A 27,207-nucleotide genomic window follows, 5' to 3' on the forward strand; every position below is an offset into this window, starting at 1 on the left:
AAGAGAGGACTTGCAGCTGCCACACTAAAATGCATCAAATGGGACCTTGGGAAGCTCAGATCTATCTTGTACAACAGAAGGGAAAAAACTAATGTGGGAGAAACCAAACCATGGGCTGAGCAAAAAAAAATTCCTCTTCCTATAGGAAAAAAAATCAAATGAAACCCCAAAGTGGCCCCTATTTTGTAGGTCAGATTTCTTCTCCAAGTTATTTTCTGACTGATGGTCAAACTCTACCTCTAGTTCCATTCCTGCCTGACCAGGGATGCTGCCTGGCATCACTTCTCTCTGTCTCACCTGGACTCACAGAGGAGCTCAAAGTTGGGTGTTTTGGGAACCAGGAGGGCACCTGAGCCCCATGAAAATGCTGATTTTGTCCTTGTCATTTTAAGATGCTACAGAAAAAAAAAAAAAAAAAAAGGAAAAGGAGTTGATTTGACTTCTGTTTGTAAACTTCTTGTGCCCCATCACACCTTTCCCTCATACATTAAAATTCCCAACAGGTCCCAGAGATTTGCAAGGCAAGAGTTAAGGCAGTAGAATAAAACTCAGTATTTCATTCACACCTCTTGCTTCCCTCAAAGGTATTTCTAAGGCATCAGAAGGGGCAGGTGGTTTGTGTTGGCCTTTTCAGAGAAAGGCATGGGGGACAGGGTGAAAAAACAGATGCTCAGTGACAGATGGAAACCACTCCACACCATCAGAGAGGAACAAGGAGATACAACCAGGTGTTAAGTTCCTCACCATCTCTCTTTCTGGAACACCTCTGTTTGTACAATCTCTCCGGGGTGCTCAGGTATGCAGGCCCCATTGATGTCATTGAGTTTGTTGTCTGGAAGATCCTCAGGTTTTGTGCAAAGTTTCAGTGCCCTGGAGATGAAGACGTCCAAGTCAAAGTCAGGGTCTGTCTCACTGCTCACCACTGGGGGGGGTTCTTTGTGGAGATGGGGAGGAGAAAGTGGCAGGTTCTGTTCCTGAACCTCTGGAGGAGGAGGATTGGGACACTCAATACCCACCTGAGTGCTCTTCACCCACTGAGCAATCTCCAGGAAAAGGTTGGATGGTTCTTCTTCCAGAGACAGCTCAGCTGCAGGTGCTATTGTTGCTTTTTTCCAGTGGGATAAATCTAAGATCAGCTTGGGCTCTGAGTAATGATGGGGTTTATTATCTCTCCATAGCAATTTGTCCAAGTAGGATGGTGACCCCACTTTGTAATCACACGATTTCCCACAATCAGCATCAAACACTCTGTCCATGGATGAGTGAGAGAGCTCCAAGAACCTCTCTGAGCTGCTCTGTGAATATTTCCGTGGATCAACTTGTGCTTCTTCAGCGATGGATTCGGATCCTGCCCGGGGATCCCGTTGGACCTCATCCATCTCCTGGTATTTCTCTTGTCTCCATTCCAAATCAGAGGAGAGGCTGACATGATACCTGCAAAAGACACACTGCAAATTAGACAGACAGGCCACTGCCTTCCTTAGAAACAGCTTTGCTCAAACAGATGCAGAGGCTGCTGCTATTTCTGCCTTTTTCTTGCTAATGTCTCTTACCTGCAGCTCAAAATCTCCTTATAAATATTAGAAACTTTTTCTTAGAATCACAGAATCATAGAATTGTCTGGGTTGGAAGGGAGCTCAGAGCTCATCAAGTCCAACCCTTGATCCTCTCCGCCCGTGGTTCCCAGCCCATGGCACTGAGTGCCACATCCAGGCTCTTTTGAAATAGCTCCAGACACAGAGAATCCACTACTTCCCTGGGCAGCCCATTCCAAGGTCTGATCACCCTCTCCAGAAAGAAATTCTTTCTCATCTCCAACCTAAACCTCCCCTGGCACAACTTGAGACCCTTTGTGCCCTCTTGTCTTGCTGAGAGTTGCCTGGGAAAAGAGCCCAACCCCCCCTGGCTCCAACCTCCTTTCAGGGAGTTGCAGAGAGTGATGAGGTCTCCCCTGAGCCTCCTCTTCTCCAGCCTCAACACCCCCAGCTCCCTCAGCCCTTCCTTCCTCCCAGGAATTCTGCTGGATCCCTTCCCAGCCTCCTTGCTCTTCTCTGCACCTGCTCCAGCACCTCAAGCTCCTTGATGAGGGACTTCCTGAGGGTCCCAGAACTGGACACAGGACTCAAGCTGTGGCCTCCCCAGGGCTGAGCACAGGGGCAGAATCCCTTCCCTGGACCTGCTGGCCACGCTCTTCCTCAGCCAGCCCAGGATGCCATTGGCCTTCTTGGCCACCTGGCCACACTGCTGCCTCCTCTTCAGCTTCCTGGCAAGCCAGACTCCCAGCTCCCTTGCTGCAACCACTCCCTGCCCAGCCTGGAGCTCCCCATGGGCTTCTTGTGGCCAAAGTGCAGGACCCGGCCCTTGGAATCTTCAACCTCATCCCCTTGGGATCAGCCCAACTCTCCAGTCTCTCCAGGTCCCTCTGCAGAGCCCTCCTGCCTTCCAGCTGATCCACACTTCCCCCCAACTTAGTGTCGTCTGCATCTTTTTGTGTTAAAAGAGGCCGAGGGGCTCAGTAATTTAAGAGGAGCCTCAGGCTTGGCCAGGCTGCCCAGAGAGGACAAATACTGGCAATAAAAGCACAACCAAACCAACCTGCCAGCCCCTTTCAGATGGTTTGGGTTGGAAGGGACCTGGAAGATCATCTATCCCCAACCCCTTTCCATGGGCAGGGACACCTCCCACCAGCCCAGGTTGCTCCAAGCCCCATCCAACCTGACCTTAGACACTGCCAGGGATGGGGCAGCCACAGCTTCTTTGGGAAACCTGGACCAGAAAATTAAAGAATTTCTTCCTCATGTCCAGCCTAAATCTCCTCTCTTCCATTTTAAAACCATGACCCCTTGTCCTACCACTTGTTTAGCTGATCATCACCTTCTCTCCATTTAGGAGGAGCTCTAGAGGAAAGTCAACCTAGTTAATTCTTAACTCTTTATTTTGTCCTACCTACTTTGGTGCTGGGATTGGTCTGGTAACTGGGCTAACCATCTAGGATATGAGAGATCTCCACTCCAGGCTTCCATCTGCTCTAAACTTCCAGCAAACCACTTAAAAGTTAATGTGATTGAAGATTTTTTGGAAAAAAGACCCCGGGACCTGTGGCCTCTGTTGCTTGCATGTCCTAAAAAGGGATAAATCCAGTGCTTCAAATCAGGCTTGGTCCCCAGAAGGTAGAAGAATGACCTCATTTTATAATTTATTATAGGGACAGGAGCTATGGAATATAAATGACACCAAAATTGGAGAGATACCAGAAAGTGGAACGTGCAGACTCAACATCTGCTACCTGAGGCCACCAATGATGGCTCATTGGCCTCAGCAAGGTGCCAGCCTGAGCTGGAGTTACAGTAAGGCATGAAGAGGATAAACCTGGTGTCCTTCATGGGTCTGGAGCTCCCCTGACTGAACCCATTCCAGAGGCTCACCAGTCAAGCTCTGTCTGAAGAATTAAAGCCAGAATTTAAGCCCAACCCTGAGGACTCTACCTGTCCCAGTTTGCCATCTGACTCTGGTTGGCTTCCATCAGTAAAATATCATCAATCTCATCCTCAATCCTGAAGGGATGCTGAGACACTGGCTCATCCTCAGGGCAGGAATAGGGACTCATGTAAGGATGCTGCAGCCCCATCTCAGCTGTCAGTCGATCCATGGGGTTAAATGTCAGGATCTTCTCCAGGAAATCAATAGCTGGGAAAGAGAGAGAAACAAACTCACTCATTCCTCAAAAGCAACCCCAACTTCCTCTCCAGGATCAGCCTCCCAGGTTCCCCATAAATGGAGAAAAGAACTGGAATTAATATCCCACTGTGCACCCAAAACCCAGGGTGCAGCTCTGGGTGCAGCTCTGTGGGAGCTGTGTGCTCACAGCAGAGATGATGGTGAAAGCACCACACCTTCCCAGGACAGCACATGTGTGTGGTGCAATCCCACACCCAAAAAAACCCCTTTGGATCACATCAGGATTTGATTCCATGCTCTTGGATCCACCTGATGAGCACGCTGCATTTTTGACAACGATTTCACATCCTCCCACGCAACTGAAGAGGGATGAGATCTAAGGCCCTATTTAAAAAGAAAAAAATAATCTTTGGTGTGACAAACACTGTGAAATTATTTTCCCCCCCTCACTATTTCAAGAATTATGAGTCCTAAAATTATTTCAGAAAGCCTGGGGAGAGTGCAGCCTTGATGATGGAAGGAGGAAATTAGGTGTAGTGAAAGTGATTAGCATGAAACCTACAGGCAGAGGGGTTGTTGGGATTTCTTGTGATGATTCCTTTTACTGAGGTCCTGTGAAAAAGAACATTAAAAATGCTGCTGATTCAGTTGATTCTTGGGAATGGAAAATATCCCAAATAAATATCCCCATTAAAGGTGTAACTGTGTGACTGGTTCTTTCAGGGCCAGATCACTCAGGAGAAAGAAAGAGACACACCTCTTGCCCCAGGGCTTAAACATTAACCAATATCTGATTGGCTCCCACAGGATTATTTCATTACTTGGACTAATTAAGTAGGAAGGAATCAATTGCTCCAGGAGGTCACAGTGGAATGATGCACTCCAAGTCACAGATGATGATTTATTATGGGTCAGAGAGGTAGGAAAACGTCCATGAATTATGCAAGGGACAGAGTTGACCTTTCCTCTGGTGGTAGTGACAGGGAATAAATCCACTCCTGCTTGCTGGGGGCTGACGTGGGTAACCCAGGCTGCTGGGTATCCCCTTACCAAGCCCATGTAGAAGCCATCTTGTAATGCAGAGTTCTGAACAGAAGCTGGGCTTGATGTCTTCCCAAAAGGAGGTGGCCAGCCCCACCAGCTTTAACCCTTGGAAGGAGTTTGGAAGAGCTGATGTGCTCAGGCTGCTCAAAGTCCTACTTCAACCTACAAAGATGTTCCAGGTTTGGGTAGAGTTTGGGTCCAAAAGTTGGTGTGTTGCAAGCCCTCTCACTACAGTGCTTGGACAACGTTTCTGCCTGTAGCAACCATCTCATGGGGTTGAGATTTTTGTGTAGTAAAAGCACTGAATTTTTTGTCCTATCAATGGCAAGAGAAGGAACAGGGAGTGAAAAAAAACCTTGGGGCTGAACCCTTACCTCCAGCTCCAGAAGAGGAAAGGGGAAGGGAGGGAAGCAAGGCCTAGCACTTTGGAAGTGCCTTAGGATAATCCTGGAAGACTATTTCACCCTTTTTTCCTGGATGAGCCACAAAGCTACTCCACCACGAGCACCATCCTGCAGCCCACACCCCCATGGAAGGCTGATGAGCAGGACCTGAGGTGAGACAGCTGAGCTACAGGTGGGAGAACGTGCTGCAGACCCCTGGCTATCAGAATTCCATTCCCCAGCATTCCTGCACTTGGCTTAGAGGAGAATTCCAGTGATCCCCTGGGGAAAGAGGTCCAGAAAGGCTTCTCCTGAAGCCCCAGGAGAAGGCCACTGCTGCAGGTACCTTCAGCATCCACCTCGGGGAGCAGCTTGCGCAGAGGTTTCCTCACTTCCCAGGTGCTGTTGATAAAGGTGGGCATCACTTTGAGCAGCTCCTCTTTATCCTCCTCATGGATAACAGGGATTGTCTCCAGGATAAGCTGCATCTGTTCCAGCTCGTGACCCCCTAAATGGGTAGAAAAATGGCAAAGATTAGACCAAGAAGATAAACTGTGGGGAAAATGGTGACTCCCAGCTAGGGCACCTCTTTTTTTTAGGGTGAAAGAGTTAACCCAGACAATTTGTCCTCTTGGTGTGACCACCCTGAAGCTGGCCTCCAAGATTATTGCCTGACTTAGCCAGCTGGAGATATCTGGAGCAAAGGAGGCTGAGGGGAGACCTTCTGGCTCTCTGCAACCCCCTGAGAGGAGGTTAGAGCCGGGGGGGGGGTCAGGCTAATTCCCAAATTGGATCAAAATCACAGGGTGACAATAACCTGATGGCTGCTATCCTCTCACTGGAGGTACCTGGCTGCTGAAAGGTTGAGTTACACAAACAAGATGGAAATGTTGAATTATAGCTCTGAAGAATCCACTTTTCCACCATTACCTTCTGTTGGTGTTATTCCTAAAGACCTTCTGGAGGTGAAGATCCCTGAAAAGGAAAATGATGAATCCCTGAAAAGGAAAAACATGAAGTACAGACAGCAGAAATGCCAGGTGCTGTGGTTACCTCTGCATCCTGGCTTGGAAAGGGAAACCCTTCCCTGAGCTTGTAACCAAGTCCCAGGTGAGCATCTGAGTCCTGTTAATGGCTCCTCCAGGAGCAAGCGCTGATCCCATGGGAAAAAAACACTCTGTCACCTTCTAGCTCCTGGTGAACCCCACAGAGGTGTGCAGAGAGAGAAGAAATTAGGTGGAAACTGTTGAATTTGAGAGTGCTGAGCCCCTGTGCCAGGTTTCCCAGAGAAGCTGTGGCTGCCCCATCCCTGGCAGTGTTTCAGGTCAGGTTGGATGGGGCTTGGAGCAACCTGGGCTGGTGGGAGGTGTCCCTGCCCATGGAAAGGGGGTGGGAATGGATGATCCTTAAGATCTCTTCCAAGCCAAAGCAGTCTGGGATTCTGTGACAGGCAGAATCTTTCTCCTGTTTTCTCTTGCTCCTATCAGTGACCCTTTCAGCTCCTCTGGAGCAGCAGAGTGAAGAAGTCACTGGAGGGAGCTGTAGGCACTGAATTACAGATGCTCTTCTTTGTTTTCCACAGGGGGAGCTCCCTCAAGGTTTCTGAACCAGATTTGAGCTGCTGTGCTCCTTGGTTTAGCTGCACTTCTCATGCCCTCCCAAGGCTCTGCCACAGCTGAAGCTGCTCCTGCCACCACCTTCCCCAAAGAAGGGTCTGCCAGGTGCTGCTTAACTCGAGTAGCAGGGTGAAATGAATCCAGTGTCAGGCAACCACTGGAGGTTTGCAGCTTTCTGGGAACTCCATGGCTGTTATTTCCCACGGGGTGTTGTCTGCTGGTGACCCAGGACTCTCCAAAAGTCTCATCCTGTCACTCTCTGCAGCTGCCCAGGGACAATCCCTTTCTCCCCAGCAGAGAGGAGAAAAGCAAAAGGAAAGGTGAAGCCTTGCTGCCCTGCAAGTGTTTGTCAGTTTGAGCTGCTCTGGTCAGCTGGGCTTTTATTTTCCTCCTCTTCAGACACCAGCTGAATGCTGGTGAGTGGTGTGGGACACCACAGGCACCCTGCCTCACTTCTATCCCAGCTCTTTTTTCCTTACTGGTAGAGGAGGAGGCCAGGAGAACAGGGCATGGGGCCAAGACCTTCCCATAACAAGTCTACAGACTATTTTTAAAGCAACCTAAAAGGAATATGTATTCTGAGCTCTGGTTTTTCATCCCCACCCATTAACTAAGGATCCAGCCATCAACAGGGCTGGGAAGCAGAGAAGCAGGGATGTTGGCAGCACAAATCCAGCTGAGATCCCAGTCTGGGATCTGCCAAATCCCATCTCCTGAGCTCTAACCTATGAGGTGAGTTCCCCTATCACCCAGGGCTAGGGCTGGTTTGGTGCCCTGGACTGGCAGATCCTTAACTCTGCTCTCCAAAGGCATCATCCAGTTTGCTTCCACCCAAAAAGCGTGGAGACCCTTCCATGGTGCAACCAATGGCTTGGAAAGATCAGAAAATGTCCTGTGTCTGCTGGGACATGTGGAGGCATCCCTGCTCCTGGAATATATTCCAGGGAAGTGGAAGGAGGAGCTAGGGCTGGTGCAGGATTTAGAGCTGGACTCAAACATTTTTGGAGAGGAGAGAGAAGAGGAAGGGAAGGGAGGAAGGAAGGGAAGAGGGAGGGAGGAGAGGGAGGAAGGAGAGGGAGGAAGGAAGGAGAGGAAGAAGAGGAAGAGAGGAAGGAGAGGAAGGAAAGAAGGGAGGGAGGGAGGGAGGGAGGGAGGGAGGGAGGGAGGAAGGAAGGAAGGAAGGAAGGAAGGAAGGAAGGAAGGAAGGAAGGAAGGAAGGAAGGAAGGAAGGAAGGAAGGAAGGAAGGAAGGAAGGAAGGAAGGAAGGAAGGAAGGAAGGAAGGAAGGAAGGAAGGAAGGAAGGAAGGAAGGAAGGAAGGAAGGAAGGAAGGAAGGAAGGAAGGAAGGAAGGAAGGAAGGAAGGAGAAGGAGGAAGGAGAGGAAGGGCACTCTTAATGATCTCTTCAAAATGCCACTGACTGCTTCAGTTTCAGCTTTCACAAAAGAAATATGGAAGCTGCAAGCAGGGAGGGAGCACCAGAACAGCTGCAATCAGGGCCTGGCAGCAGAGCTCTGCAGGCTGCTGGAATATTTGTGAAGAAAATGTCCTTCTCCATTATTAATGGCTCTGATTATTTATTTACACAATGCTTCCAGCAGCTGCTGGGGAAAGGCATTAAACCTTGTCACTCAGAACACCAACGGGTGATGGGAGAGACAACCAAGGGGGAAGAGTTGTTGCAGGAGCTTCTTGGACAGCAGGAGAGCAGCTGGTTCATTCCTGAAGGAATGACTCTGCATTCCAGCTTGGGAATATTTTTTTTGAGTCATGTTAAACACAAGATTTGCTTCTGGAGAACATGGGAGCTGAGCTTCTTCACTGGTAATTAAGAGATCCTTGCCAGTGTTTCTTATATCGTGTTTTCTTTACAACTCCACTATCAGCTTACAAGAAAATCCTGAACATAAGATCCTGAAAATGCTTTCCCTCAAAGCAAAGACATAACTTGAGGGCACCACCCAAGATTAAAAATCCCAGCCCAGCAAAGCTTGGCACAGAGGGACCGTGGACCCTGATGAGCTGGTGGCTTCTCACTGGGTGCCATCCCAGGCAGGGTGAAAAATAGAGGGTGACTCTTCTGCTTGCCTGTACCATGGAATTTTGCACCAGACAAGGGAACACCTGATAGCAGAGGTTATGCAAGTGAAGTTTGCTCTGGAAACATCTCTCATAACAAGCACCAAACCCCCCAGAGCAACACTACAGGCAGTGCCCAGCTGTCAGAGAGAAAGGAATTCCCTTTGCCAGGCTAAAAAGCTTTCCAATTGGGTAGGAAGGAAGGAAAAAAAAAATAAATTAATCAACCTACCAGCAAAGAGCATCCTTCCTGTCAGCATCTCAGCCAGGATGCAGCCAGCTGCCCACATGTCGATGGCTTTGGTGTAGTTGTTTGGTGAGAGGAGGAGGCGAGGGGAGCGATACCACTTGGTCACTAAGCCTTCAGAAAGGTAACCCTGAAAAAGCAAAGATATCAGTAATTTTAGAAGAAAACTCCTTCACTCGTCCCCAGTCAGCCCTGGGATCCTGCAGAGAAACCTGCCCACACCAGGCTTGTGTTGTAGCTATCTTGCAGGAAGCAGAGGTGAGATATACAAAAAGAGGTGAGACATCCACCATGGGAAACAGAGATGAGGTTGAAGATTCCAAGGGCCGGGTCCTGCACTTTGTCCACAAGAAGCCCATGGGGAGCTCCAGGCTGGGCAGGGAGTGGTTGCAGCAAGGGAGCTGGGAGTCTGGCTTGCCAGGAAGCTGAAGAGGAGGCAGCAGTGTGGCCAGGTGGCCAAGAAGGCCAATGGCATCCTGGGCTGGCTGAGGAAGAGCGTGGCCAGCAGGTCCAGGGAAGGGATTCTGCCCCTGTGCTCAGCCCTGGGGAGGCCACAGCTTGAGTCCTGTGTCCAGTTCTGGGCCCCTCAGGAAGTCCCTCAGGAAGGAGCTTGAGGTCCTGGAGCAGGTCAAAAGGAGGGCAACCAGGCTGGTGAAAGGACTCGAGCACAGACCCTATGAGGAGAGGCTGAGGGAGCTGGGGGTGTTGAGGCTGGAGAAGAGGAGGCTCAGGGGAGACCTCCTCACTCTCTCCAACTCCCTGAAAGGAGGTTGGAGCCAGGGGGGGGTTGGGCTCTTTTCCCAGGCAACTCTCAGCAAGACAAGAGGGCACAAAGGGTCTCAAGTTGTGCCAGGGGAGTTTAGGTTGGAGATGAGAAAGAATTTCTTTCTGGAGAGGGTGATCAGACCTTGGAATGGGCTGCCCAGGGAAGTAGTGGATTCTCCGTGTCTGGAGATCTTTCCAAAGAGCCTGGATGTGGCACTCAGTGCCATGGGCTGGGAACCATGGGGGGAGTGGATCAAGGGTTGGACTTGATGAGCTCTGAGCTCCCTTCCAACCCAGCCCATTCTATGGTTCTATAATGTTTGGGTGCTCTGGGAGGCAAAGCACTTACTGCTCCCTAAAATATTATTTCCTGATTGTCACCCTGGTGTTGAATCATCTTCTGCAAAGGACAGATGGCTTTAACAGCACAGGTTTGCATATTGGCCCTGAAAAAATTACTTCAAGGTCACTGTCAGAGGACTTAGATGTATTATCATAGAATCCCAGACTGGTTTGGGTTGGAAGGGACCTCAAAACTCATCCATTTCCACCCCCTTTCCATGGTCAGGGACACCTCCCACCAGCCCAGGTTGCTCCAAGCCCCATCCAACCTGACCTGAGACACTGCCAGGGATGGGGCAGCCACAGCTTCTCTGGGAAACCTGGCACAGGGGCTCAGCACCCTCAAATTAAAGAATTTCTTCCTAATGTTTAACCTAAATCTCCCCTCACCACCATCAGAGACAATTTGGAAATGAAGGACAATTATTTAAGCACTTTGCTGGGGCCCAGCTACAACCCACCAGTGCCTGAAGGAGCTCTGTCCCTCTGAGCCCAGTGCTTAGATTTCCGAAGTTTGCACCTTTTTACTGATTCCATCCCTAGTTAAGTCTCTGTAGTCCCTCACAGCTACAGAGCAGGCAAGAAAACAGGCAGAAAACCAAAATTTAAGGAGAAAAAAAAAATAAATCCATCTTCTGTCCTACTTTGGTGCTGGTGGGTTGGGATGCTTGACCTGGTTTGAAAGGAGATGCCCTCAGCAGTGCCCCACGGAACAATGTATGAGCAGTGGCATCTCTTTGGAGCACTGCCTTCTCCTTCCTCAGCTCACCCTGGAGATTTCACACAAATGCCAAGAGCTTGGCAGCTCCAGGGAAATCAAAGGGGATGTGTCCAAGCCTGGAAACAACCCTGCATCTGAAGGAATGTCCCAGTGCTCCCAGCTCTGCCCAATGGCTGAGCTCCAGATGAGGGGGTGCCACAAAAGGCTTGGACCCCATTTATTTCTCATTTAATCAGGAGAATGGTGGGGTATCCATAAGTGTTGTTTTCCATATTAAATATAAAGGTGTTAACAGAAGGAGGGAGATGGAAACACAGTGGGAAAAGGCAAAGTAAAAGGAAAATATAAAGCTGAGTTGCACTCGAGTGCCACAAAGCATTGGAAATGCAACAGCAGCATGAAGACAGCTGACATGAGAACTGGGGCAAACCCAGCAGCCAAAACTGATAAGGGTTTTATACACTGATTTAAACTATTCTCTTTTTAAAAAGAACATTTTCATTTCAGTCTTTTTAAGAGAAGTGGTACTGGAGACTGATGAGCTGAGAAGTTTAATGATGTTACATTTTTGCTACAGCTGCTGAATCCAAACAGGCACAGAAGCCTCCCCAGGCGTTTCCTGATCAGACTTTTCAGATACTGCAATTATTCCCAACAATGGAGATGAGGGGGAAAATCCTAAGAAAATACAATTTGGGGATAGTGAACCAGGTCACTTCCTGGCTGGAGAAATTCCTTCTCTTTCCCAGAGCCCTCCAAGATGGATTTGAGTTCTCAGGGTGGGTGTGTGCCCCATGCAAAATGCATCAGCAAACGATCTATAATGTTGCAACAATCCAAACCTTTTCAACTCTCACATAGTGATGAAAATATTCCGTACAAAATTCCCTGGTTTCACCAGGAAATAACCCAGACCATTGCATTTCACCTTGGTTCCCAACACCAAGCCCAGGAGTAACCTACAGCTTCTCTCCATCCCACCAACTTGTGGACCATACAGATGGAGCCCTGCTTGCTTCTCAGGACATTTTGCTGCTGGGCTCTGGGTTATCCCTCCTCTTCTTGTCAGCCCACAGCTTGGACAGGAGCACTCTGTGCTGGGTTAGGAACTGGCTGGAGGGCCGGGCCCAGAGAGTGGTGCTGAACGGGGCTGCATCAAAATGGTGGCCGGTCACTAGTGGTGTCTCCCAGGGATCAGTGTTGGGCCCAGTGCTGTTTAATATCTTGAGGGAGGATTTAGAGGAGGGGATTGAGTCCATCCTCAGCAAATTCCCAGCTGACACTAAGCTGGGGAGAAGTGTGGATCAGCTGGAAGGCAGGAGGGCTCTGCAGAGGGACCTGGAGAGACTGGAGAGTTGGGCTGATCCCAAGGGGATGAGGTTGAAGATTCCAAGGGCCAGGTCCTGCACTTTGGCCACAAGAAGCCCATGGGGAGCTCCAGGCTGGGCAGGGAGTGGTTGCAGCAAGGGAGCTGGGAGTCTGGCTTGCCAGGAAGCTGAAGAGGAGGCAGCAGTGTGCCCAGGTGGCCAAGAAGGCCAATGGCATCCTGGGCTGGCTGAGGAAGAGCATGGCCAGCAGGTCCAGGGAAGGGATTCTGCCCCTATGCTCAGCCCTGGGGAGGCCACAGCTTGAGTCCTGTGTCCAGTTCTGGGCCCCTCAGGAAGTTCAGGAAGGAGCTTGAGGTGCTGGAGCAGGTCCAAAGGAGGGCAACCAGGCTGGTGAAGGGACTCGAGCACAGCCCCTATGAGGAGAGGCTGAGGGAGCTGGGGGTGTTCAGCCTAAAGAAGAGGCAGCTCAGGAGAGACCTCATAGCTCTCTACAACTCCCTGAAAGGAGGTTGGAGCCAGGGGGGTGTTGGGCTCTTTCCCCAGGCAACTCTCAGCAAGACAAGAGGGCACAAAGGGTCTCAAGTTGTGCCAGGGGAGGTTTAGGTTGGAGATGAGAAAGAATTTCTTTCTGGAGAGGGTGATCAGACCTTGGAATGGGCTGCCCAGGGAAGTAGTGGATTCTCCATGTCTGGAGCTCTTTCAAAAGAGCCTGGATGTGGCACTCAGTGCCATGGGCTGGGAACCACGGGGGGAGTGGATCAAGGGTTGGACTTGATGAGCTCTGAGGTCCCTTCCAACCCAGCCCATTCTATGATTCTATGATTCCTTGGGAAAATACTGGGATGGGAGGATAAAATACATATTTTGGTTTATCCATAGTGCCAAGGCTTACAGGAAGGAGGCAGCCGTGCCAGGATGGGAAGCCCCAGCACGTCCAGCTGTCACCTCTGCAAGGCTGTAGCAAAGGAATGTCAGTGTTTAAGCAGATTCAACCAGTCAGAAAGACCAAAAGTAGAAACATATTAATTAATTCTAATTAAGATGGATCATACAGCTCCATGACAATATCCCATGGATTCAGCACAGCCCTTTCTGAACTGAAGAACTATTGGAATCTCTTAAAAAAGAAAAATAAAGGAATTAATTTCAAACCAGAAGTAGCTTCAGATCCCAAGGTCGCTCTCAAGCCCTCCCACACCAACACGCAGGGACGGAGCTTCCACAGCTTCCCAGGACAACCCATTCCAGTGCCTCACCACCCTCACACTGAAGAATTCCCTCCTACCTTGTGTGAGTAGTGCTGATCCACGATTCTGGCCAGCCCAAAGTCCCCAATTTTCAGCACCAGGTCCTCTGTGCTGATGAAAATATTGGCAGGCTTGAGGTCTCGGTGGAGGACGTTGGCGGAGTGGATGTACTTCAGCCCCCGGAGCAGTTGGTACATGAAGAGCTTGGCGTGCTCTTCAGCGAGCTTCCCTTGCTCCAGGAGTCGTGCCAGGTCTGTCTCCATGTACTCCTGGACGATGTAGACCACGTTGAACTTAAAAAAATCCCCTTGGAGGTTGGTGCCTTTGGGCCCCAACACCTCGTAGACTTTGACGATGTTTTCGTGCTCCAACCTACGGATGATTTTGACCTCCCTGAAGGCGTGCTTCATGCTCCTGGCATCACTGATGTTGATTTTTTTCACTGCCACCTTCCGACAGCTCTTGCTGTCCAGGGCTGAGAGCACCAACCCGTTGGCCCCGAAACCCAAGGGCCTGAAGTTGACGAAGCGGCAGCCCAGGTCGTAGCCGTAGACGTTGGCGATGCAGTCGCACTTCTCGGCCATGGCGGGCTCCCTCCTCTCCTCCTTGCTTCCCTTCTTCCTCACTTGGAAAGCTGAAGGAGAGCCCGGGCTTCCAGCTCACAAAGGTGGGTGGAAATCAAGAGCTTCATTGTTGTTCCCAGGTGATCATCACTTCGAGGTCACACACAGACAAAAATTTATTTAAACCAGGTGAGAAATCAAGGGGTAGGAGATAACACAGCCTGGAGATGTCAAGCAAACCAGGAAGGTTCTTTTTTCTTGAGACTACTGCTACATTTTTCAGCCTTCTTTTCCTTCCTCAAGATGATGCTGAAGTGTAGGGCTGGTGGCACACTTGGACACCTGTCCCTGTGTCCCCAGTGGCTCAGTGCTGGGACAACCGGCCAGGCCCATCGCGGGGCAGAGCCCAGAGCAGCCCCATGGCCCCTCTGTTGCCCCAACTCCCCCCTGCCCACAAGTTCTGCTGGTGCTTCCCCCACCAAAGAAGAGCATCCAGGCACCAACCAGGTTTCCAGAAGGTCAGTAAAGCTTCAGCCTTCTCGTGGCTCCCTTCTGGCTATGAGCAGACCCCATCTTCCCCAGCAGCAGATCCAAATCCTGATGGTTCGCAGACCAAACCTCACATTACCATGTGCTGCATTCTGCACAGTGAGTTTCCACGTTGGAAGTTCCTACACCTTCTCCTTGCAGGTCTTTTTCCAAGCACCATCTGATCTTTGCAGCTTGGCAGGAGCAGGTCCTGGTTGTCCTTCAGCAGCTCTCATTCCTGGAAGAAAAGAGGAGATGGATTATTTTGATATGCACTTTGGCCACAAGAAGCCCATGGGGAGCTCCAGGCTGGGCAGTGGTTGCAGCAAGGGAGCTGGGAGTCTGGCTTGCCAGGAAGCTGAAGAGGAGGCAGCAGTGTGGCCAGGTGGCCAAGAAGGCCAATGGCATCCTGGGCTGGCTGAGGAAGAGCGTGGCCAGCAGGTCCAGGGAAGGGATTCTGCCCCTGTGCTCAGCCCTGGGGAGGCCACAGCTTGAGTCCTGTGTCCAGTTCTGGGCCCCTCAGGAAGTTGAGGAAGGAGCTTGAGGTGCTGGAGCAGGTGCAGAGAAGAGCAAGGAGGCTGGGAAGGGATCCAGCAGAATTCCTGGGAGGAAGGAAGGGCTGAGGGAGCTGGGGGTGTTGAGGCTGGAGAAGAGGAGGCTCAGGGGAGACCTCATCACTCTCTGCAACTCCCTGAAAGGAGGTTGGAGCCAGGGGGGGGTTGGGCTCTTTTCCCAGGCAACTCTCAGCAAGACAAGAGGGCACAAAGGGTCTCAAGTTGTGCCAGGGGAGGTTTAGGTTGGAGATGAGAAAGAATTTCTTTCTGGAGAGGGTGATCAGACCTTGGAATGGGCTGCCCAGGGAAGTAGTGGATTCTCCGTGTCTGGAGATGTTTCAAAAGAGCCTGGATGTGGCACTCAGTGCCATGGGCTGGGAACCACGGGGGGAGTGGATCAAGGGTTGGACTTGATGAGCTCTGAGCTCCCTTCCAACCCAGCCCATTCTATGATTCTATGACTTGTTCTGCCTCTAATTGCAGGAGGTGCTGCAGGGTCACCACTCAGCTGGGGACTGGGATGTAGCCAAGAGCACCAAGAAGGCCATTCCTTTGCTTGTGAGATGGAAAGGGGCTTGGCTCTTCCCTTTGAGTCTCCCACATCACATTTTCCCTTTCAGTGCTTCTAGAGCTGTACTAATTATTAATAATGAAGCTGATGAGGCAAAACTTGGTTTCCTTCCATTGCATCTAGAACAAACCAAGCAGCTTGGTGTGGGAGCTGGCACCTCCACCTGGTCTCAGCAAACCCTGGGGACTTTGGTAGTGCCAAAAAGCTGAGAAATGTGGTGGGATTTGGGGGATGGGGCACAGAGATGGATCTCAAACCCCAACGTAGCACCTAAGTGCTATTTAGAGTTCCCTTAGTAAATATTTTACCACTTTTCCCCAAGCCCTTCTCCTCAGGGCTGCTCTCCATCCATTCTCCACCCAGGTTCTGTGGACCTCCACGAGAAGAGCAAAGCTGGGAGGTTGGGAGGTTTCTGTGTGTTGCAAATCAAAATGGAAATATCAAGCATCTGAAAAATGCTTGGGAAGGATGTGTGCTTTTGGAAGGGATAATGAATGAGTCTCCAAAAGGTCACAGTTGTGCTCGTGGTTAACCTTCAGCAAGCAGGACATTGGCAGTGCTGGTATCATAGAATCATAGAATGGGCTGGGTTGGAAGGGAGCTCAGAGCTCATCAAGTCCAACCCTTGATCCACTCCCCCCGTGGTTCCCAGCCCATGGCACTCAGTGCCACATCCAGGCTCTTTTGAAAGAGCTCCAGACACGGAGAATCCACTACTTCCCTGGGCAGCCCATTCCAAGGTCTGATCACCCTCTCCAGAAAGAAATTCTTTCTCATCTCCAACCTAAACCTCCCCTGGCACAACTTGAGACCCTTTGTGCCCTCTTGTCTTGTTGAAAGTCGTCTGGGAAAAGAGCCTCCAACACACCCCTGGCTCCAACCTCCTTTCAGGGAGTTGGAGAGAGTGATGAGGTCTCCCCTGAGCCTCCTCTTCTCCAGCCTCAACACCCCCAGCTCCCTCAGCCCTTCCTTCCTCACAGGAATTCTGCTGGATCCCTTCCCAGCCTCCTTGCTCTTCTCTGCACCTGCTCCAGCACCTCAATATCCTTCCTGAACTTCCTGAGGGGCCCAGAACTGGACACAGGACTCAAGCTGTGGCCTCCCCAGGGCTGAGCACAGGGGCAGAATCCCTTCCCTGGACCTGCTGGCCACGCTCTTCCTCAGCCAGCCCAGGATGCCATTGGCCTTCTTGGCCACCTGGCCACACTGCTGCCTCCTCTTCAGCTTCCTGGCAAGCCAGACTCCCAGCTCCCTTGCTGCAACCACTCCCTGCCCAGCCTGGAGCTCCCCATGGGCTTCTTGTGGCCAAAGTGCAGGACCCGGCCCTTGGAATCTTCAACCTCATCCCCTTGGGATCAGCCCAACTCTCCAGTCTCTCCAGGTCCCTCTGCAGAGCCCTCCTGCCTTCCAGCTGATCCACACTTCCCCCCAGCTTAGTGTCAGCTGGGAATTTGCTGAGGATGGACTCAATCCCCTCCTCTAAATCCTCCCTCAAGATATTAAACAGCACTGGGCCCAACACTGATCCCTGGGGGACACCACTAGTGACCGGCCGCCATTTTGATGCAGCCCCGTTCAGCACCACTCTCTGGGCCCGGCCCTCCAGCCAGTTCCTAACCCAGCACAGAGTGCTCCTGGCTGAGCCATGGCCTGACAGCTTTTCCAGGAGGATGCTGTGGGAGACGGTGTTAAAGTCCTAAAAGGGTGGCTCTGGAGGATGGCGAAATGCCCTCCTGTCCTCCATCTCACTGACCCATCCAGGGAAATGGTCTCCTGGTCACCTGGTGACACCATGGAGGCGCCTCGTGGCCAAGGGACCAGCAAATTGTTTCTGTGTTACTGACTGTTGCCTCCATTATCTCTTCTCCACCATCTTCTCCATGGATCCACTTTACCTCTGCCTCCAATCCCAGCCACAGGATCAAAACCTGAAATCCTACAGGAGTTATTTTCCAAAGCATCATCAGCAAGCCCTGCTTTGGTTGGTTTTTTTTCCTCTCTCTTCTTGGTTTTCCAAGTCTATTGTAAATAATAAAATATTATTTAAGTGCCTCCATGAAAAGAGCTGCTGTGACAGGGGTCATAAAACCAGCAGTGATGGCTGCAGATGATGGAAACCAGGGGGGTTTTTTCCTGGAGAAGCAGAGGACCAGAGGATTTTTTATCTGAGGGGGCCAGGATCTGCCATCTACTTGCAAAGCTGAATTCAGTGGGAGCCTCAGGGCAAGCTGCAGCAGAACAATGGCCAAGGAGCAGGTCCTGAAGCTCAACACTGATAAAACTTGTGGTCACACCAAGACAACACATGGGGAAATAGACTTGTTTGTATCAGGGGGGTCACCCCCATCTTTTGCTTGGGTGCTGGAAAATGGTCAGACACAGAGGGAGAATAGATTTAAGGGATTGGAGCCTTAACTTGCTTCCCAATCCTTTTTCCCTGGTTTCCAAGCTAGGAAAGCTTCTGGAGTACTTTCAGAATGCACATCCCAAAACCTTTTCCCTGTTGGAAAATTTTCCTGGGTCTGCAAGAGAATGAAACTCTCAGTTTAAGGAATATGTGTGAGGTCAAACTTGAAGCATGGCCAGAGGGAAGGCTCAGAAGCTCTCAAGATGCCCTCCAGAGCACAGAGAGACCAAGGCAGTTGCTTATACAGAGAATTACACAATCCCATTCCCAAGGAAAATTGTGCATGGAATAATGCAGGAGATGGAGAGGGATGTTCTCTCCTTAGGAATTGTGAGCATATTTTACAGTTTCCATGTACCTCTCACTCATTTTTTCACTGGGAGTAGCACATGGGCTTCACCATTTACACCACAGACCTGAGAATCAGGGCCCCTTGTGCCATAAATTAGTGGGGTGAGGGAATTAAGGAAGAATTCTTAATTCTTTAATTCTTCCAACCTTTCTCCCTCCCACCCCTACCCTGGGCAAGGAAAGCATCTGCCCCCATGTCACTGCTGGGATTTGCACTGATTTTTCTGCTCCCTTCATTCCTCGAAAGAGCTCTGGGTGCTCTTGGGGGGAGCTGTGGGTGCCATCCCCCAGCACAAGACCCAGTGGCAAGGTTTGGATGAGCTTTTCCTTTCCACCAAATCCTCTCTCTCTTTCTTGCTGGATTGATTCATTAAACCTCAAGCACTGGAACAAGAGGTCTGGAATTACCACCACTGGTGCTAATTAAAGGAAGAGAACAGCAATCTCTCACTCAAAGAGCTTGCAAAGGGCTGGATCCTACAAGCCCTGACATCTCAGCACCCTTTTCCACAGTGCCTTGAATTAAACCCCCCCAAAAAAAAAGCAGGGAGCAAAGCAAGGAGGATCTCTCAAGGGCTGTGCTCATCAGGCTGAGCTTATTGATCCCCATTTCAAGATCTGGCAGGAGGAGATTCATCTTTCTCTTCCAACTCTTTGACTCAGCATCCTTCCCCTTCCAGCAAAAGCCTTTCCCAGCCTATCAGTCATCTCCAAGCTGGAGAGGTGAAGCAGCAGACACTCCATGGCAGAGGGATGAAGACTGAGGAGTTGGGTGCCTCAGGATGGACCAAAATGTCTTCAGGAGGTGTCTCCAAGCTTTAGTTACAGAACTGGAGTTACTGAAGCAGAGGGAAATGTGGGCAAATCTCCTGTGGCTCTCAGCTCCCAGGCCAGTGACTGCTTCAAGGCTAAAATTTAATTAGTCCTTCCCATCAATGAACAAGGGAGGCTCCAGGTGCTCATTTCTGCAGGAACATCTCCCAGAGAGCCCCAGGAATGTTCACTCCTCAAGGTTGAATGGAGGTAGAGGCATCACTTCTGCTCTCATCTTGGAAAACAGCCTCTTCCCTTCCCTCCTACAGCTCAAGCTTGAAGCTACAGCATGAGGTTCCCTGCTTCCCCACTTCCTGCACCTCCCAGGGCCAGAAGTTTTCTATCATGGAATTGGGGGGGCTCCATCCCAGGACCCTCTGTACACCACTATGTGCATCACCCCAAGAGAAAAAAACCAAGGAAATGGGGAAACCTGGGACAAGATCCCACTCCCAAACCCAGTCTGATCTCGGAGGAACAAGGTGCTCCCCAAAACTCATGATGAGCCAGCAACAGGAACCACTCAGCCTGTGAAGGATGCTGAAGAAGAAGAGATGCTCTTGTGTGGTGTGTCCTCCACCAGAGTCACCCTGTCTTGGGAGCTCAGCAAGCAGCACAAGGTGTTGCACTGACACTTGAACCTGTCTAAAAACAAGCTGCAAAGAGTCAGAGCAAAGAGCAGAGTCAGAGATTAACCACAATTAAATCAATGAGCTCACTTGGGGCTTCTGAATATGGGGTTTGCCCTCCCAGCTTTGCTCCAGCACAGCAGGTACTCTAAGTGATCTGAACTTAACTTGTTTTTCATGAAGAGGTTTTATTTGTGGGGATTTTTTCCTTTAGGATCTACCAGGCCCTGACAACCCAGCTGTACAGAACTGCAGCAACCTGCTCATGAGTGAATCATGCACTGATTTGCCCCAAAATAATGCCTCTAATACCAGGATCCAAAGGGGCCCATAAGGAAGATGGAAGTTTTCAAAAGGACTTGGGAGTCAGGGGAAAAGGGGGAAGGGTTTCAAGCTGAAAGAGGGGAGATTTAGGTGAGATATTAGGAAGAAATTCTTTGTTGTGAGGGTGCTGAGCCCCTGTGCCAGGTTTCCCAGAGAAGCTGTGGCTGCCCCATCCCTGGCAGTGTCTCGGGTCAGGTTGGATGGGGCTTGGAGCAACCTGGGCTGGTGGGAGGTGTCCCTGCCCATGGAAAGGGGGTGGGAATAGATGATCTTAAAGGTCTTTTCCAATTCTGAATATTCTGTGATCAGGTGTTGGTTGAGGAGAAGCTCAACATGTGCTGGCAGCCCAGAAACCAGCCCTGTCCTGGGCTGCATCCCCAGCAGGGTCAGGGAGGGGATTGACCCCTCTGCTCCACTCTGGGGAGACCCCCCTGGGATGCTGGGTCCAGTTCTGGGGTCCCCAAGCCCAGAAGGAGATGGAGCTGTTGATGGAGTGAGTCCAGAGGAGGCCCTGGAGATGCTGAGAGGACTGGAGCAGCTCTGGAGCCAGGCTGAGAGAGTTCGGGTTGTTGAGGCTGGAGAAGAGAAGGCTGCAGGGAGACCTTAGAGCACCTTCCAGTGCCTGAAGGGGCTCCAGAAAAGCTGGGGAGGGAATTGGGACAAGGGCAGGGAGGGATGGGATGAGGGGGAAAAGGTTTCAGAGGGGACATCGAGATGAGATCTTAAGGAGAAATTCTTGAATTTGAGGGTGCTGAGCCCCTGTGCCAGGTTTCCCAGAGAAGCTGTGGCTGCCCCATCCCTGGCAGTGTCTCAGGTCAGGTTGGATGGGGCTTGGAGCAACCTGGGCTGGTGGGAGGTGTCCCTGACCATGGAAAGGGGTTGGGAATGGATCATCTTGAAGGTCCCTTCCAACCCAAACCAGCCTGGGATTCTGTGATTTATGAGAAGAGCAGAGACGCCAGCAGCAAAGATCAGAAAGCACCAGGTAGCACCAGAAGGAAGGTGAAATCTCCATAAGCCTGAGGGAAAAGCTGGAGGGAGGAGACAAAACCAAAGGGAAGCAGAAGAAAAATGACCCCAGAACCCTGGCTGGAGTGGCTGTAGAGCACAAACAATTTTTCCACCTGTAACACAAGCAAACAGAGCAGCATCAGTCAGCACTGCAAAGTCCAAACTGGAATTTTCCTCCTTAAAGGTAAAGGCACTTGTGGCCTGGCCAAATTGAACTCAGAGAGAAAAAAAATTAAAAAAATAAAAGAAAGAAAGAACTCAGGCAATGCTCATTAGTTCAAAGAAAGAACAGAAAACAATGAAGAACTTGCTGACACTCACAGAGATTTGGAAAACCACCCAGCTGCCCCTAGCCAGCCAGTGAAGTTTTGGGAAATGAGCCATGGTGGGGCTGAGTGACCCAACACAAGCAGGGCAGAGAGGGGATAAAAAAATAAGAAAAATGTTCTCATGAAAGTGCCCCAGGCTCAGCAGGTCTGGGACCAGACAGAGCCCAGACAGAGCCTTGAACAAACAGGGCTCAGCTCATCCACAGCACCCTCTCCCCCCAGCCAAAACACATTTGTGTGGCGTGGGATAAAGCTGGAAAAGCCCAGGTCTGGCTGGAGGAAGCGTGTGTCAAGCTGAGCATGGCAAATACATCTCCCAGCCAACACCTCTCACTGCACCTGTAGCCTCCAAGCTGCTCAGCCCTCCAGCCCTGGTCCTGCCAGATGGGGTTCATCAGCTTTTCTCAGCTGAGGGACCTGGAGAGACTGGAGAGTTGGGCTGATCCCAAGGGGATGAGGTTGAAGATTCCAAGGGCCGGGTCCTGCACTTTGACCACAAGAAGCCCATGGGGAGCTCCAGGCTGGGCAGTGGTTGCAGCAAGGGAGCTGGGAGTCTGGCTTGCCAGGAAGCTGAAGAGGAGGCAGCAGTGTGGCCAGGTGGCCAAGAAGGCCAATGGCATCCTGGGCTGGCTGAGGAAGAGCGTGGCCAGCAGGTCCAGGGAAGGGATTCTGCCCCTGTGCTCAGCCCTGGGGAGGCCACAGCTTGAGTCCTGTGTCCAGTTCTGGGCCCCTCAGGAAGTTGAGGAAGGAGCTTGAGGTGCTGGAGCAGGTGCAGAGAAGAGCAAGGAGGCTGGGAAGGGATCCAGCAGAATTCCTGGGAGGAAGGAAGGGCTGAGGGAGCTGGGGGTGTTGAGGCTGGAGAAGAGGAGGCTCAGGGGAGACCTCATCACTCTCTGCAACTCCCTGAAAGGAGGTTGGAGCCAGGGGGGGGTTGGGCTCTTTTCCCAGGCAACTCTCAGCAAGACAAGAGGGCACAAAGCGTCTCAAGTTGTGCCAGGGGAGGTTTAGGTTGGAGATGAGAAAGAATTTCTTTCTGGAGAGGGTGATCAGACCTTGGAATGGGCTGCCCAGGGAAGTAGTGGATTCTCCGTGTCTGGAGCTCTTTCAAAAGAGCCTGGATGTGGCACTGAGTGCCATGGGCTGGGAACCACGGGGGGAGTGGATCAAGGGTTGGACTTGATGAGCTCTGAGCTCCCTTCCAACCCAGCCCATTCTATGATTCTATGATGAGGCATTGATTTCTACCCAGCAGAATTATTTCTCTTGCTGAAAATCAAACAGTCCCTGGAATGGATGGCTCAGAAGCTTTTCCCTTCCTCAGGAATCAGAGGGGAAGGGTGATCCCTCATCACTTTGCCCTTTTGGTGTGGCACCTTGGGTCTTTTTTAATTCCTCAGAGAGTTGGGTCAAGACTTTAAAAGTATTAGCACTGAAGGGGGTGGACCAAGATAAGCAAGGATGGTTATTAAAAAAATAAATAAACAACCCAAGAGGTTGGTAGATTTTTTTTTAATGGTGTCTGAGAAGCCTGCAAGAGGAATTTGCCCCACAGGAGGAATGTGCAGCATGCACATCCCCAGGAGGGATGCTGGAGCAGCTCCTTCTTCAACTCCCCCCTACCCTCCCCGGGCCCCAGGACGGACATCTGGGAGCAGAGAGCCTGATGGCCTCTGAAAACCCAAAAGTGCTTCCACTTGTGTCCCTCAAGAGATGAACTTCCCTCTTAATCCCTCTACAGATGGTTTGGGAGCTTGGAGAAACAAAAAGACAGGATTTCTGCAGAGAGGAGGAAAAAAAAATACAGCTCCCTGGTGTGAAGACCTCCCTGGGGTCCCTTGCAGAAACACCCCCACCCAATGCCCCCTCTCTCTCCTCCCAGGAGTTCAGGGTTTGGACCTCCAGCTCCACGTTCTGGTTTCTATCATCCTCATGCAGAAAGATCCATGTGGAAGCAATCAGAACCATGGCATCCAGATGGACCTGGACAGGCTGGACAGGTGGGCTCATGGTAACCTCCTGAAGTTCAGCAAGTGCAGCTGGGTTGGGACAATTCCCAGTACAAATCCAGGAAGAATGGATTGGGAGCAGCCCTGAGGAGAAGGACTTGGGGTGTTGGGGGAGGAGAAGCTCAACATGAGCTGGCAGCCCAGAAACCACCCCTGTCCTGAGCTGCATCCCCAGCAGGGTCAGGGAGGGGATTGTCCCCCTCTGCTCCACTCTGGGGAGACCCCCCTGGGGTGCTGGGTCCAGTTCTGGAACCAGCAGCACCAGAAGGACACAGAGCTGTAGGACTGAGTACTGAGAAGGTCACCAAGATGATCTGAGGGCTAAAGTCCAGAGGTCTCGCAGGTCCTAGCCCATGTAGGTCATGTTCTAAGGAGGCAGAGAACATGACCTGCAACCATGAAGAAACCTCAAGGAGAGTAAGTTGTACCTCCAGGACTCTCCAGACATGGTGTTTCACCATCAGCTCTGTGAGATTTGGCCACCTTGATCCAAAAGTAGTGGGATTTAGGTGGCAACATCTAGAAGATGTTCCTCTTTAAGGGTTGAGCAGTGTTGCAAGCTCCAGTGCTTCAGTGTCCCTACAGAAAGAAGCTCCCCCTCATGAGCACATTGCCCCGGTGCACACATCTGCCCCATGTTATCTCCTGGAACAACCAAAAGCCATCTCCCCAAGCTTGACCTACACATCCATCCCCATAAATCCCCATCTTCCTGAAGGATAAGGCAGATTCTTCCCAGGAGCACCCCAAACTTCAGCCCTTTCCCAAAAGACCAGGGTCACCAGGTCCCACATTTGTAGAGAGACACAGGGGACCAGGAATCCAAACCAAGAACCTCACACAGCAAAGATTCTCCTGTGAAAAAAGTCTCTGGAGTTTTCATGATTCCCAATCTCATGATTTTGGGGAGACCACACAAGGAAGCCACTGGATGCCAGCAGCTGGCAAAGGCAACCATCAGGTGGGACATTTCCTCGAGAATTAAGCCCAAAAGGTTCTAAGTCCTGGTCCTAAAAGAGCCTGAGGAAAACCCAAACAGACTCCTGGTGACTTTTAGCCACCTGGATAATAGATGAGAAATCAAAAGCCTTTGCTGGAGCCCTGCTAAAGCTTGCTGGCTGTATAATCACCTAGTGCTATAATGAGATTAGATGGATTAGCTGGGTTTTAAAGGAATGCCAATGAACTGGACAGGCTTTCTAGGCAGGTTCTTAATCCTACACAGAATCATAACAAGGACAAAAAAAAAAAAGAAACATCAAGCCAGTGGCTATTTTTAGAAAAACCCAGGTGGGGAGAGACTTTGAGACAGCAGAGGAAGAGTTATGGCTGAGGCTGAATGAATGAATGTTGTGGAGAAAAGCAGCTCCATCCCTCGTTTCCCCTGGCTGAGATGCACACAAAATGAATTCAGCTGAATCCCAGGTTGTGTTGTGAGATGGACCCAAACACTTGTGTTGGTTTTCCCTCCCTAAACCCCATCTAACTCCTAATGACTCCAGGAGACAAAGCCTCTAAAAACGTTTCCCTGACTGTGGAATTGACACAGGATAACGAGGCTCTCAAGGGCCGTGACCAAACTAACAACCTTCCTCCTGGTTCCACCATCTTCACCCAGTTTGCCAAAAGCATTCCCACTGGATTTATCACTTGGTATTTCAGGAAAAATGGTGCTGAGCTGCTTTGCTCACCTTCAGGGTGAAAACCCAGCGCCGCTTGGGCTGTCCTGCTGAAAATCCAGCAGGGATTTGGGGAGTGGCTGAGGCCATCTCTTCACTTCCAGGATTTTTTTGTTTTCTTTTTAAACAAACCCCAGCCTAATAACAAGCCTCAGGTGAAGCTGGAATGTGAGACAAGTTGAAAAGGCAGGAATCTCACCCCTTGATACTGTGGGGTGAATCATAGAATTGGCTGGGTTGGAAGGGAGCTCAGAGCTCATCAAGTCCAACCCTTGATCCACTCCCCCCGTGGTTCCCAGCCCATGGCACTCAGTGCCACATCCAGGCTCTTTGGAAAGAGCTCCAGACACGGAGAATCCACTACTTCCCTGGGCAGCCCATTCCAAGGTCTGATCACCCTCTCCAGAAAGAAATTCTTTCTCATCTCCAACCTAAACCTCCCCTGGCACAACTTGAGACCCTTTGTGCCCTCTTGTCTTGCTGAGAGTTGCCTGGGAAAAGAACCCAACCCCCCCCTGGCTCCAACCTCCTTTCAGGGAGTTGGAGAGAGTGATGAGGTCTCCCCTGAGCTGCCTCTTCTTTAGGCTGAACACCCCCAGCTCCCTCAGCCTCTCCTCATCGGGGCTGTGCTCGAGTCCCTTCACCAGCCTGGTTGCCCTCCTTTGGACCTGCTCCAGCACCTCAAGCTCCTTCCTGAACTTCCTGAGGGGCCCAGAACTGGACACAGGACTCAAGCTGTGGCCTCCCCAGGGCTGAGCACAGGGGCAGAATCCCTTCCCTGGACCTGCTGGCCACGCTCTTCCTCAGCCAGCCCAGGATGCCATTGGCCTTCTTGGCCACCTGGGCACACTGCTGCCTCCTCTTCATCTTCCTGGCAAGCCAGACTCCCAGCTCCCTTTCTGCTGGCTGCTCTCCAGCCACTCTGTGCCCAGCCTGTAGCACTACATGGGGTTGTTGTGGCCAAAGTGCAGGACCTGGCACTTGGCCGTGTTGAACCTCATCCCCTTGGGATCAGCCCAACTCTCCAGTCTCTCCAGGTCCCTCTGCAGAGCCCCTCTTTATGGTCAAAGAAGGGGAAGCCCCTCCAGATGCCACCCCAGAGGTCCCTGTCCCTCACTTCAGTGGGAAAGGAGATGACTCAGTACATCACCACCCTTTGGGTGCCACCAGTTATGCCTCCAGCTTCCTTTTTTTTTTCCTGAGAAGAATCCTAACAAATTTCACATTCCTTTCTTTGCCTCTTCCCAAGGAACCCAAACCTGACTGTGAGTGTAAAGCCAACCCTGGGGCAAAAAGAGAAAGGGGAAGATGAAATTCCAACTTGGCTTCCAAACTTCTCTCAGATGATTAGCAACCAGCAGCATGATTTTTTCTGCTTTGTGAAGGTTTCCCCATAAAATCAGCTCCCTGGACACCCATTCCCTGCTCCCAGTTTGGCTTAGGGAGGTGACAATCCTTGCCCACCTTCCCAGGAGGAGCAGCAGCCTGCTCTGGGCTCTCTGCAGTAGTAAAAGCACATCATTATTTTCTAACTTTTAGCATTCCTGGTCACGTTCAGGCTGGGAGATATGTGGAAGGAAACTAAAGCTGGCCTGCTCATTTCAGGCTTTATTAAAGTTGATACAACCTCAATTTTTATTTTTTTTTTAAAGCAGGGAGAAAGCAAAACTACCAGAGAACAGAAGAATTGCAGTTCTTAAAAGGAAATAAACTGAAACACTTCTAAAAGAGATGCAAACCAGTCCCAACATTTTTACCTGCAAGGAAACAACATTTCCTTTTCTTCCTCTCTTTCCATTCTCCTTGATCTCATTTTTAATTGGAACGAGTCCCAGCTGAATCAGATCCCCAGAAACCCAGCACCTACCCTCTTGTCCTTGAAGTCATTTTAAGCCAGGACCTATTTCCACATTCCCATTTCCAGCCCTGCCTCCTCCCAGCAGGCCAGGGTTTAATTTACCTTTCCCTAAAGGCAGTTTTTAATCGTTCAAAAC

At 50.8% G+C, this 27,207-nt stretch overlaps 1 protein-coding gene across 2 annotated transcripts; it reads right to left on the bottom strand.

Moving 5' to 3' along the window:
* Positions 1–515: 515 nt before the first annotated feature.
* Positions 516–14,115, bottom strand: LOC115600142 (mitogen-activated protein kinase 4-like). Of its 2 annotated transcripts, XM_030468372.1 has the most exons (6): positions 13,487–14,115; positions 9,031–9,175; positions 5,452–5,613; positions 3,486–3,687; positions 2,058–2,069; positions 516–1,434 (listed from the first exon to the last, which is right to left on the bottom strand). In XM_030468372.1, exons 1-6 carry the CDS (start codon positions 14,030–14,032, stop codon positions 741–743), a joined length of 1,761 nt encoding a protein of 586 aa, XP_030324232.1. In that variant the 5' UTR covers positions 14,033–14,115; the 3' UTR covers positions 516–740. The 2 variants fall into 2 exon arrangements, with proteins under 2 accessions (XP_030324232.1, XP_030324231.1); XM_030468371.1 differs by lacking the exon at positions 2,058–2,069.
* Between the last annotated feature and the right edge of the window lie 13,092 nt (positions 14,116–27,207).

This window comes from Calypte anna, chromosome W (assembly GCF_003957555.1).
Source record: "Calypte anna isolate BGI_N300 chromosome W, bCalAnn1_v1.p, whole genome shotgun sequence".
NCBI classification, from domain to species: Eukaryota; Metazoa; Chordata; class Aves; order Apodiformes; family Trochilidae; genus Calypte; species Calypte anna.